Source organism: Bubalus kerabau, chromosome 9, assembly GCF_029407905.1.
Source record: "Bubalus kerabau isolate K-KA32 ecotype Philippines breed swamp buffalo chromosome 9, PCC_UOA_SB_1v2, whole genome shotgun sequence".
In the NCBI taxonomy this organism is placed as follows: Eukaryota; Metazoa; Chordata; class Mammalia; order Artiodactyla; family Bovidae; genus Bubalus; species Bubalus kerabau.
Window position 1 is genome coordinate 108800578 of NC_073632.1, and position 12689 is coordinate 108813266.

Genomic DNA, 12689 nt, shown 5'->3' on the forward strand with positions numbered 1-12689 from the left:
ATTTATTTCATACAAACACCACAGGCAGGAGAGTTCTAACTAAGCATGGGCGATCACAATGAACAGTTAAGGAAATTTGTGGGCCTCAGAGGCACTGTAGGAGAGAAAGAGCGGGGAAAGAAGGCACCACTGACTCTTTGCAAATGCTTATTGTAAAGTTTAAAAATCCTTAACAGCAAGCAAGGGATTAACAGATATTCATCCTGACACCAAGGGGAAGCTGCCTAGCTTGTCCTGCACTTAATTGAGTGCACAGGGAAGGCTGCACGAGAAGCTGGTTCAGAGTCCTCCACAGCAGTCTTCAGGAGCTCAGAGGGAGCATCTTACAAAAAGCCACAAAGGATGGAGAAACATGGAGGCCGAAGAGCAACAACCAGGACGAGAGGACAGAATGACCGCAGGTTACACTCAGGCCAGGCAGAAAGTTCATGTTAAAAGTGGTGAAAGCAAGCACGCTACAAATGAGGGAGACACTCTTTCGAAAACATATCACCAGCTCAACATGAGGACAGTTCAGTTCAATTCAGTTCAGTCACTCAGTCGTGTCTGACTCAGTGACCCCATGGACTGCAGCACGCCAGGCCTCCCTGTTCATCACCAACTCCTGGAGTTCACGCAAACTCATGTCCATCGAGTCAGTGATGCCATCCAACCATCTCATCCTCTGTCGTCCCCTCCCTGCCTTCAATCTTTTCCAGCATCAGGGTCTTTTCCAATGAGTCAGCTCTTCCCATTAGGTGGCCAGAGTATTGGAGTTTCAGCTTCAACATCAATCCTTCCACGGAATATTCAGGACTGATTTCCTTTAGGATGGACTGGTTGGATCTCCTTGAAGTCCAAGGGACTCTCAAGAGTCTTCTCCAACACCACACTTCAAAAGCATCAATTCTTCAGCGCTCAGCTTTCTTTATAGTCCAACTCTCACATCCATACATGACTACTGGAAAAACCACAGCCTTGACTAGAAGGACCTTTTAAAAACTAACTTTCCTAAAGAATACTTAAGTTTTCAAAGGATTATTTTAACTAATGTAATTTAGGGCAAAAAAGTCCAAGAGATGAAAGGGCTTTTCATGATGATAAATTAATTTAGGAAAATGACTCCATGAGATAAGATGTCTTCAAATCACTCATGTAGTAAACATTTCTGATATGTCTAAGACTGTTAACAGAAAAAAATTAAGCAATCACGAGCAGATGAATAAAGAGAAGGTTAAAGAAACAAAAGATGTATCCAAGTGCTTTACCCAGTAGATGGATTTCTGAATGTCATTATGTAAATAAGTCTTTTTAAACAAATATTTCCTCAGCAATGTGTCAAGCACTACTATTGTAAAAGTATCCAACCAGGCTCTGTCACTCATGGAATTGAAATCCCAGTGGGGAGAAAGAAATATATAAGAAAACAGTGATAATGTCTATGGCAAAAATGTGTGCTCAGTCATGTCCAACTCTGTGTGACCCTGTGGACTACAGCCCTGCCAGGCTCCTGTGTCCATGGAATTCTCCAGTCAAGAATACTGGAGTAGATTGCCATATCCTTCTCCAGGGGATCTTTCCAACCCAGAGGTGGAACACAAGTCTCCTGCATTGCAGGCAGATTCTTTACCATCTGAGCCACAAGAGAACCCCTACCTGGGAAGCCCCAAAAAAACATACTATGATTAAGTTGCCATCTTTAATGTAATAAACTATGATCTAGGAGAAACTGGATTTTATGCACAACTGTTCTTTGACTAGATCATTACTATATTCTTGCTTCATACAACAAAGAAATGTGCCCAAAACAATGGACTTTAATTAGCCTCTGATTCTGTGACTGGGCTTCCCAGGCATCACCTGTGGTGAAGAATCTGCCTGCCAGTGAAGGAGATTAAAGAGATGCAGATTCAATCACTGGGTCAGGAAGATCCCCCTGGAGAAGGGAATGGCACCCCACTCCAGTATTCTTGCCTGGAGAATCTCATGGACAGAGGAGCCTGGCGGGTTACAGTCCATGAGATCACAAAGAGTCAGACACGACTGAGCGACTTAGCACTCCTTCTCGTCCTTCCCTTCTGTTGCCAAGAACAAACTATACTAAGGTCAACAGCTTCATACAGTTTCTCTGCTGTTAATATTTTTCAACATCTACACTCTCTAAAACAGAGTTGTGGTTGCCAAGAATGGTCTTAAAAAACAGGTAGCAATTTAGAATCTTGTTAAAGAAGAATGTGTTCGGTTCCCATTTTAAAAATATCATCATGGCTTGATAGTGTGTTTAATCACTATCATCATGATTAATAGGATCTGTGTTCTTCTATATATCACCAATATCATTTTATTATCACCGATCAGGAACAAACTATAACAGACAGATGGTTTGTGTGTCTATCGTTAAGATTAGGGGTTTCATCCTTAGCATGAGCAAACAAAAATCACTGTCTTTAGCCACCATTTTCCAGTATGTAAATAGCATGAAACATGTTCTTATAGCAGATTGATGCATTCAGCTATACAGGAGATATTCTGCCATTCAGTCTCTGCAGAAGCCAAGGTGCTGAGAACTGGTCCTCCACACAGGCTTCCGAGGTTTCTATGGCTACAGTTAGTAACTAGCCGCAAAAGCTTCGAAGTGGAATTTAGCTAAAATGAATACTGCGCTTTGTAAGAAATTTTGCTTTGAGTTCCACAAAACTCACGTTGGAGTGCCCTGTGTCATATGGAAAACACAGCCACTGCTGGCAAGCTTCCGGCCAGTATGCCTTGGGAAAGCGGGTGATTCTTCCATCAGGGTGAGAAATCCTTGTTCAGTTCAGTTCAGTCGCTCAGTCATGTCCGACTCTTTGCAACCCCATGAAGGCAGCACACCAGGCCTCCCTGTCTATCACCGACTCCTGGAGTCCACCCGAACCCATGTCCATCGAGTTGGTGATGCCATCCAACCATCTCATCCTCTGTTGTCCCCTTCTCCTCCTGCCCTCAATCTTTCCCAGCTTCAGGGCTAAATCCTTGTTAGGCTGTTTGCTATTTCAAATTCAAAATGCCAGAATTTCACGTTACCTGCCTGGAACGTTCCATCTCTGCCGTTCCTCTGGCTTCTCAGTCCTACAGTTAGGTTGGAAATCAATGGGGCGGTGACCTGCCTGTCTTCCAGGTCCTTTGCAACTGTCATATCCAGGTGTCCAAAGACCCTCTTAGCCAAAGCCTGATTAAAGGAACTGCACTTAGGGAGACTTTAGAGGACATGCTTTCTGTCTGCTTCTCCACCGGGTCACAGCACCTGAGTCCCATGACTGTCAGCTGGAGGGAGGGGCATAGGGAACATGAAAAACTACTCCAGGTATTTCTACAAGAGTCTGCCTACTCTTGGGCTTCCCTGATAGCTCCATTGGTAAAGAATCTGCCTGCAATGCAGGAGGCCCCAGTTCAATTCCTGGATCAAGAAGCTCCCCTGGAGAACGGATAGATCACCCACTCCAGTATTCTTGGGTTTCCCTTGTGACTCAGCAGGTAAAGAATCTGCCTACAATGTGGGAGACCTGGGTTCAATCCCTGGGTTGGGAAGATACCCTGGAAAAGGGAATGGCTACCCACTCCAGTATTCTGGCCTGGAGAATCCCAAAGTGCGGGGAGCCGGTGTGAGGACCTCCACCCGTGGCAAAAGTCATGAGGAAGGAGGCTAGACATATGCAAAGGGGGGATTGAGCCTCAGGAGTTCACCTGGAAATTCTCTAGCATCTACCCCCAAAACCAGAGTCTGCCTACTTTACTACTTTGTGCTCTCACCAACACCTCTGACTTTATGGGGGGGCTGTCCCCCACCACCTCTTTCGGAGAAGGAGTTAACTTAGAGCTCCAGTTAATAATAATTCCTGGGCGTGATAGGAGTGTTTCAACCTACAAACTCCTCTGAAGGTTCTCTAGCCTGCCTGACAGGCTTGTCCGGCCACATGTGATTGCTCACAGCCTCCCAACCGTGAGAGGCAAGAGATGCTTTAAACTTTCTAAAAACAGGTTCTTTAGAGAAGTTAGAAAACTATTAGTATAAGTATAGTGGGCTGATTAGAAATTGTATTGGTGAAGGGTTTTTCATTTGTTGAGCCAATGTTTACTGCTAAGTCTCCACATGCCCTGTCCTTATACACATTAATGAATATATAGAAGAAATAAGTATTAACCTTTGATATTAATCAGGTTAGACCTTAGGCTAAGTAAATTCTTTCCTTAATTAAAACCCACTACACCCTCACCCTATAGGAATCTAACTTTATCTGGTACCTTTGGAAGGTGGCGTCTGTTTCAAAAATAATCACCCCTGGAGAAATAAGTGTTCTGGTTGACTGACCGCTGTCACAAGGAGAGAGTCATAAATTGTCAGCAGGCCCCCCTGGCCAGAAGATGATGTAACACCCCTAAGACCTCTGTATACATTTGTATGAAGCACCTGACTTTGATAAAAGTCAGGACTGCTGTCCCCGCGTGACTTTTGTATAACACCTCAGTGTATAAAAACAGACCCTGGAAAATAAAGAATTGGGATCAGTTCCTCGAAATACTGGTCAACCCATGTCGCTCTCTCTCTCTCAAACTCTGGCTGAGTTTCCATCTGGAGCACAGAGCCCGCCAAGCCTACTAACTTTGCCTGGGTTTCTAAGATCTGACCAGGGAGGCCTCAGTGTCTCCTCTCCTTCGGGAGAACGGAAGGATGCCTGCGGCCTATGTAAGCGGTGCAAGCTTCTTGTCTTGAAGTTTTATTGGTTTCCTGCGTAAACCAAGCTACTCAGCTTCTTTTCTCCACTGAATTTTCCTACTGAGCTATCCTTATTCTATTACTCTTTATATCTCTAATTAATATTTGATTAAAGCCAGTGTATCCAGTGAACTCGCCGAAGCCGTCTCCCCTTCGAATACCCTGGATCAGCCGGGGCTGGACCTCGGCACCAAATGTCCGTCTAGTTAAGGCTATGGTTTTTCCTGTGGTCATGTATGGATGCGAGAGTTGGACTGTGAAGAACGCTGAGCGCTGAAGAATTGCTGCTTTTGAACTGTGGTGTTGGGGAAGACTCTTGAGAGTCCCTTGGACTGCAAGGAGATCCAACCAGTCCATTCTAAAGGAGATCAGCCCTGGATGTTCTTTGGAAGGAATGATGCTAAAGCTGAAACTCCAATATTTTGGCCACCTCATGCGAGGAGTTGACTCACTGGAAAAGACTCTGATGCTGGGAGGGATTGGGGGCAGGAGGAGAAGGGGACGACAGAGGATGAGATGGCTGGATAGCATCACTGACTTGATGGACGTGAGTCTGGGTGAACTCTGGGAGATGGTGATGGACAGGGAGGCCTGGCGTGCTGCAATTCACGGGGTCGCAAAGAGTTGGACACGACTGAGCAACTTTCACTATTTCACTGCCTGTTCTAGTCATGTGTGTATCACCTTCACTTACTGAACACTGAACCACATTTTAATAGTATGTCTTTGAAACTTACTAAAGATTGACATAAAATCAGATAAATAGGTTTGCATTATCATGAAATTTAATAACCATAATAAAAACTGACAGGTATCCTTCCCTAAGAGATGTAGAAATGAATAAAGGATACCGTATTTATTTATTTTTAGGATACCTTATTAAATGAGTGGGCAAGACCAGAAGAGGGAGCACTCATGCAAGACCCCAAACAGGAAGAGACTACCCTGCATCTCCAACTGGAAGAAGGTTCCTTACCACCTAATTACCCAGGAAAGGATGGAAGATCTTCTCCCCACCCAGCAACAGCTCAGCCAATGAAAAGCCACTACACTCCCCCCTCCCAGTTTCCAATGGACTCCGTGCTTGTCAACAGCCCTTCCAAGCTTCCCCCTTTTCCTTAATAAAAGAGCATTCCTCTTCTTTGTCTAGGCTTGCGTATAGTTTCTGCTATAGCATGCTTATCCCAAATTGCAAATCTCTGTTATTCCTGGAAAAACACACACACACACACACACACACACACACACAAAGAACTTTGCTGGTAAAACAACTGTTTTATTTCTAAGGTCAGCTTTACATAAATGAAGACTGACTTAGGTTCAGGTTCACATAACTGGAAGCTTAACAGCCAGCTAGTCTGCTTATTCATAGAAAAGTACTGACGATCTCAATTTTTATTTCTCCTCCTCTGTTTCTTCCTCTATTTGTTTATTTGGTTATATTTTTCTTATAACCAATTAAAAATTATTTTAAAAAACAATATGCTGTGAAAAGAAACTGAAAGTGAATAAATGTGAGTCTTCTGTGAAGGGAAAGACTGAAGTTTGCTGGGGAGGCTGCAGAAGGTGGGGGAGGCCTCTGAGACTCAAGAACTGTGGCCGCAACCAAGTGGCCCATGTGACCCAAATCATCACATTTTCTCTCCACTGGATTATTTCCATTTGTATGCATTTGTTGCTGTTTATTCCATTTTTTTAGAAGAAAAATAAAACATTTTAAAAACAAAATAATATCTTAGGGGTGGGGAGTGAGCAAAATGGGTGAAAGTGGTCAAAAGATGCCAACTTTCAGTTACAAAATAAGTAAGTCTCGGGCTCTAATATACAGCGCAGTGACTATAATTAATAAGACTGTACTGGATATTTGAAAGTTGCTGAGGGAGTAGATCTTAAAGTTCTCATCGCCAGGAAGAGGCAGTTCATAACCATGTGGCGACGGATGATACCTAGGCCTGTTGCGACGATCCTTTCACAGTGTGTGCGTAACTGAATCGTTCTGCTCTGCTCCTGAAACTAATCAAGGTCACGTGTCAATTACACCCGACTCCCTGTCTAGCTACCACATACTTTCTCATCTCTCTTTTAAGGCAAAACTCCAAAAAACAATTGTATGTATTTGCCGCGTGCAATTTCTCCTCCCCCGCCCCCCAACTCTAATCGCCCAGTGGAACAGCTCTAATTGAAGTTGCCCGTGGCCTCCACGCCGTAAGATACAAATGCCAGCTCTCAGGCTTTATTTCCCTGAAATGCTGGCAGCATTTAACACACCAGTGACTGCTCTCTTCGTCTGGACCCAGCTTCTCCTCCACTCCAGGAGGCACAGGCCCAGGGTTCGCCTCCTGCCCAAGGACCCCTCCATCCAGTCTGCACAGGCCTTTCTCCCATGGAAGACTTGCGAACGCCCTGTGCCAGGGCCGTGGCTTCGTCCTCTCTTCTCAAACCACACTCACCTCCTAGGTGAGCTCACGCAGTCTCAGCACTTCACATACCATCCCATATGCTGGGGTTCTTAATCATCCATATTACTACTAAGGCTTCTCAAATTTGTATCTCTAACTCAGATCATTCCCCTGAACTCCAGACTCAAATAGTCAACTAACTGCTCAACATCTCAGCTTAGAAATCCACTAAAGGTCTCAGACTCCACACCCAGGGGTGACCCCTCTCCCTGCTCTGGCAAACACTCACATCTGAGTGCTGGCAACCTTGACGTTCCTTCTGCTCAAGCAAAAACCCAAAGGTATCATTTCTCTTTTTTGTCTTTTTTTCTATACCAAGCATCCAATTAATCAGCAGGTCTTGTTCACTCTACTTTCCAAATATGTGTAGAATTCAGTCTGCCAAGTCTCCGCACGGCCATCACCACCACCTTCATCTCTTCCCAGGATGGCTGCACTGTCCTCCCGCTCGTCAGCACCCTTGGCACTGGGAGGGCTGCTGTGTTTATGCACTTAAGATCCCCGCGCTCATGTCTGCACTAGCAGCACCGGTCAATATGGGCTCTATCTTGTGTAATTGCTTTAGTTTTTGTTTTAGGAATAAACTTCCCTCTTGAGATAAAGTATCTTCTTAGCTTTTGAAATACATATTTTATATTATGTAGAAATTTTCTCCTTTTTCATGTTTGGAGGAATCATCCAGTAAAAACTTTTAGGCATCATGCATTGTAAGGGGTGCAGAAAGCAATGGCACCCCACTCCAGTACTCCTGCCTGGAAAATCCCATGGATGGAGGAGCCTGGAAGGCTGCAGTCCATGGGGTCGCTGAGGGTCAGATACGACTGAGCGACTTCACTTTCCCTTTTCACTTTCATGCATTGGAGAAGGAAATGGCAACCCACTCCAGTGTTCTTGCCTGGAGAATCCCAGGGCCCGGGGAACGTGGTGGGCTGCCATCTATGGGGTCGCACAGAGTCGGACACGACTGAAGAGACTTAGCAGTAGCATTGTAAGGGGACTTTTACCAACTTTTCAGTTTTTTTCACTGGTTAACAAGATATTTAGTTTTCTTAACTTTCCTTCAATAAACTTTAATAATTTATAATTTCCTTAATATTGGCCATTATGTCTAAATTTTCAAATGCATTAGTATATATTAATATGATTCCTTATTAAATTATTAATAATCTCCTTTTTGCCTATAGTTATCTTCCCTTTCTTATCCCCTAATGTTTGCTATTTTCTTATTTCTTGAATAGATTGCCAAAACCATCTACTTTATTGATCTGTTTAAGAAAATATCCTTTGCATTATTAATTAAGCCTATATTTTAAATTGTGGGCCATTAATTTCTTTTCATTAATTCCCTCTGCTTTTAAAAATTTTATTTTTGGTATTCCAAAACTGAATAAGACTATGCATTTTCATCCTCTTTTGACTGCATACCTCGGGTCTGGTAGATTTTATTCCCATTTTACATTTGAGGTTTTTAAAGGTTATTTCAAAAGGTCACCCAGATAAAGACTGGCAAAGAACAAATTCAGATCTGTGTGATTTACACTGTTCCAGAGAAGTTCTTTTGAATGTATCACACATGAAACATAGATGCAGTTCACACAAAAGGAAACAAAGTTATCAAGTGGCAATGTGTTCATTTCCTTTAAATGAAAACAGTAAAACAAAGTCATGCCATTGACATATGAGAAGAGATACTACTGCTAACTAAATTGGGTTAGAATGAAATCTTAACTGGAACAATAATTTGATAAACCAACTTCTCAACCTGTAGTATGTATTATAAAATACATATGTCTTTTCACCAAGTAATTTCAGATCTTAGCATTCTTCTTCAGGACATATTTCATAAGACTAAGACTGCTAAATGAAAATTAAGACTATACTGAAACATATTGATAACATTCTGAGGGGCAAAGACAGTACCCAAGGATTCTCCTCTCTTCACAGAATTTTCTAGGCAAGAACACTGGAGTGGGTTGCCATTTCCTTCCCCAGGGGATCTTGCCGACCCGGGGCCGAGCCTGCATCTCCTGCACTGCAGGTGGATTCTTTACCACTGAGCCACCAGGGAAGCCCCCAAGAATTCTAGAGCTGGTTAAATTTGTCATATTCTAGTACTCAGCACCCAAATATTCTTTTTCTCTTGATGTTTTCTCTCCCTTTTCTTGTCAGAAATCTTTCTGATTTATAAGCTGGAGCCACTTACATCAAGAACAATAATAGTAAAAGAAAAGACTAATTGTCCTGACTAGAGGCTCTGACTGACACACATCCCTGCAGGTCCCTGTCCCGACGGCTATGACCAGGGCTCTGTCCCTCCTCTTTCAGTTCTGGCCCGCATGACTGCATTCTATGACGTGGACCTCCCTGCCCCCGGGCCTTTGCACTTGCTGCGCCTTCTGCCACAGTGCACTTCCCCCAGCTCTCAGCATGTCTCCTTCCTCCACCCCCTGTAATGTCTTCCCAGTTACCTGGAAGGCATCGCCGGCTACACACTCAAACCCCAGCCTGTCTTCTTCCCTGGCCTTGTCTCTATAGTAGCGCCATTCCTAATCCACCATCACTCTCTATTGGATCATTCTGCTTTCTATGTGTTTATTTATTCTGTGTATTTGTAATTTAAAAAAATTTTCAACTGTCTCCACCACCGCCTCTCATTCTATGAGAACTGGGGTGTCATTTTGCACTGTATTCCTAGAACCTAGAACAATGCCTGGCATACAAATGCTCACTAAGTATTTGTCTGTGGAAAAGAAGTAGGGAGGAGGAGGGAGGCGGGGAGGGAAGGAGCAAGAGAGGAAGAAAGAGGAGAAAGGACCGAAGTCTTACTGATCTGACTTGACTTCATGTCAAAAATATCTTAGTGTACCAAAAGATCAATAACCATAAATGTCCTGGAGTTTCTCTGAAAAGCTGATTCTCCCTAAATCCTATTACAGACACGGAGCTGACAAGAACTACCTGGCCTACCCTGTCTTATCAGGGGTCAAGCCACAGTTGGTCTACAATGTCGTGCCCCAGAGCTGCCACCTTCTAAAAATACACTGAAATACAGTAGGCTTTGTCAGAATGTCAACCCAACCCTAAGGAGATGTATGGGAAAAACCTGAGTGAGTGTGTTTCCCTTGGAAAGACAGAATGCAGTCCCTCTATTTGAGGAGTTCTCATGTGGATCAGAGAAGGCAATGGCACCCCACTCCAGTGCTCTTGCCTGGCAAATCCCATGGACAGAGGAGCCTGGTGGGCTGCAGTCCATGGGGTCGCTAAGAGTCAGACCTGACTGAGCGACTTCACTTTCACTTTTCACTTTCATGCATTGGAGAAGGAAATGACAACCCACTCCAGTGTTCTTGCCTGGAGAATCCCAGGGATGGGGGAGCCTGGTGGGCTGCCGTCCATGGGGTCACACAGAGTCGGACACGACTGAAGCGCCTTAGCAGCAGCGGCAGCAGCATGTGGAGCGGCCTGTACATACCAGCCTTTTTTGAGTTGCTACAAAAGTCAAAACAATGCTAGCAGACAGCAGTTAAGGAGAGGCTGTTTGGCTCCCAGTGCAAAGTATCTCACAACAATCAGAACTGCCTGGAGAGTAAGAATCTGCCTCCCTGGAGAGCAAGCTCTCGACAGTGGGTGTGCCCTGTGACCGGTCACCATCTACCTAAAGCTTGCACTTGTTGTTGTTGTTCAGTCGCTAAGCCGTGTCTGACTCTTTGCAACTCCAAGGACTGCAGCACTCCAACCTTTCCTGTTCTTCACTATCTCTGAGAAATGTAAGTTGAGAAATGTTAAATACATGAGCTGATGACCTAGACGAGTGTCAGTTGCAAGAATCTGTAAGTTTTTCTTGTTGATGTTCTAAATATACTCCAGAACTAGGTTAGTTTTGATACTGGTTGGATAGCATCATTGATTTGATGGGCATGAGTTTGAGTAAGCTCTGGGAGTTGGTGATGGACAGGGAAGCCTGGAGTGCTGCAGTCCATGGGGTTGCAAAGAGTAGGACACGACTGAGCGACTGAACTGAACTGAGATATATAAAGCACACCAAGATTAAACAGTGAAGAAAAAGAAAATCTGAAAAGACTCATAACTAGTAGGAGATTGAATCAAAAGAAAAATAACTTGACCAAGAAAAGCCCTGGACCTGATGGCTTTACTAGTAAATTCTACCAAACATTTTCTTGTTCATTGTTCAGTCGCTAAGTCATGTCCAACTCTTTGCAACCCCATGGACTATAGCATGCTAGGCTTCCCTGTCCTTCACTATCTCCCAGAGTTTGCTCAAACTCATGTCCATCGAGTTGGTGATGCCATCCAACCATCTCATCCTCTGTCATCCCCTGCTCCTCTTGCCTTCAGTCTTTCCCAGCATCAGGGTCTTTTCCAACGAGTCAGTTCTTCACATCAGATAGCTAAAGCTTTGGAGTTTCAGCTTTAGCATCAGTCCTTCCAATGAATATTCAGGACTGGTTTCCTTTAGGATGGACTGACTAGTTTGATCCCCAAGGTTGCACAAGGTATTTCTAAGTCTCACTTTAACTTAAACATTGGTATGCCATTTTATAAAGCAAATTCTGAATATCAGAACTGACCGAGATCTGGAGTACATTCAGGAAAAAAAAACACATAAAGATCCTGGCAACCGATACTCTTCTAGATCATCAGCTCATGTATTTAGCACTTCTCAGCGGGAGATGCATTTCTCTAAATCTGGCCTAAAATAGGAGAATCTTATAAAATAATAGCAAAGAAGAAAAGCACTGTGTATAGCCGCTCCTCACTTCTCATGGCCTTACAGACAGCACGCCATGTCGTCTGCGTCTCCTCTCTGCTCACCCAGCAGGAGGCACTGTTATACAACGTACGCTGCCATCTGCACCCACAATGCTTGGTGGCGATATTTTGCAAAATTAAACTATGCAAAGATGCATTCAACCAAAAGGACTCTTCTTTGTTCACACAGCTATTTTCCCCAAATAGAGCCTGGCAAGAATAAGTGAAAGCGTGGACTGCAGCAACAAACTCACCGATGACAGACACTGGGACAAAAGCTTTAAACGGGGGGACGCTGGGAGGCAGCCCACTAAGCGGGCGAGCGGAGTCAGGGCGGTGACATCAGCAGGCAGCAGGAGGACCGCTGTCCACTCCACTGCCAACGGAACAGGACGGAAGGAAGGCATGCGGGCGGGTTGGAACCACCTCCTGGGGCATCTCTTTCCCACTTCCCTTCAGAACAGCAATATCTAAAACCTTTCCAGGCTTCTAGAGGCTAAGTTGAGGTTAGGGATTCACTACAAATGAAAGCTATTCTACAACAAGAATGTGATGGGTAAGTTGTATCGCAGCTTTTTCCCTCCTGTCCTTGATGTATAAACAGGTGGTACCACCTCGGAGCTCTGAGATAGTGGCTTTACCAATATCAACACCTCAGTATCTCATGACAGTCCAGGTCCACTCGTGAGGATCCTCTGTTATCCTCACACATTGCTTTCAGCTGTTTC

The 12689-nt window shown here is 44.2% G+C and overlaps 1 protein-coding gene across 1 annotated transcript in view; it reads right to left on the reverse strand.

Moving 5' to 3' along the window:
- The window catches only part of PDE10A (phosphodiesterase 10A), a 100563-nt gene extending 88195 nt beyond the window's left edge, over positions 1-12368 (reverse strand). Inside the window, exon 1 of the mRNA XM_055591450.1 lies at positions 12216-12368. Within this exon, the coding sequence (XP_055447425.1) occupies positions 12216-12368 (153 nt within the window). The remainder of the gene's footprint in view (positions 1-12215) is intronic.
- Positions 12369-12689: the final 321 nt, after the last annotated feature.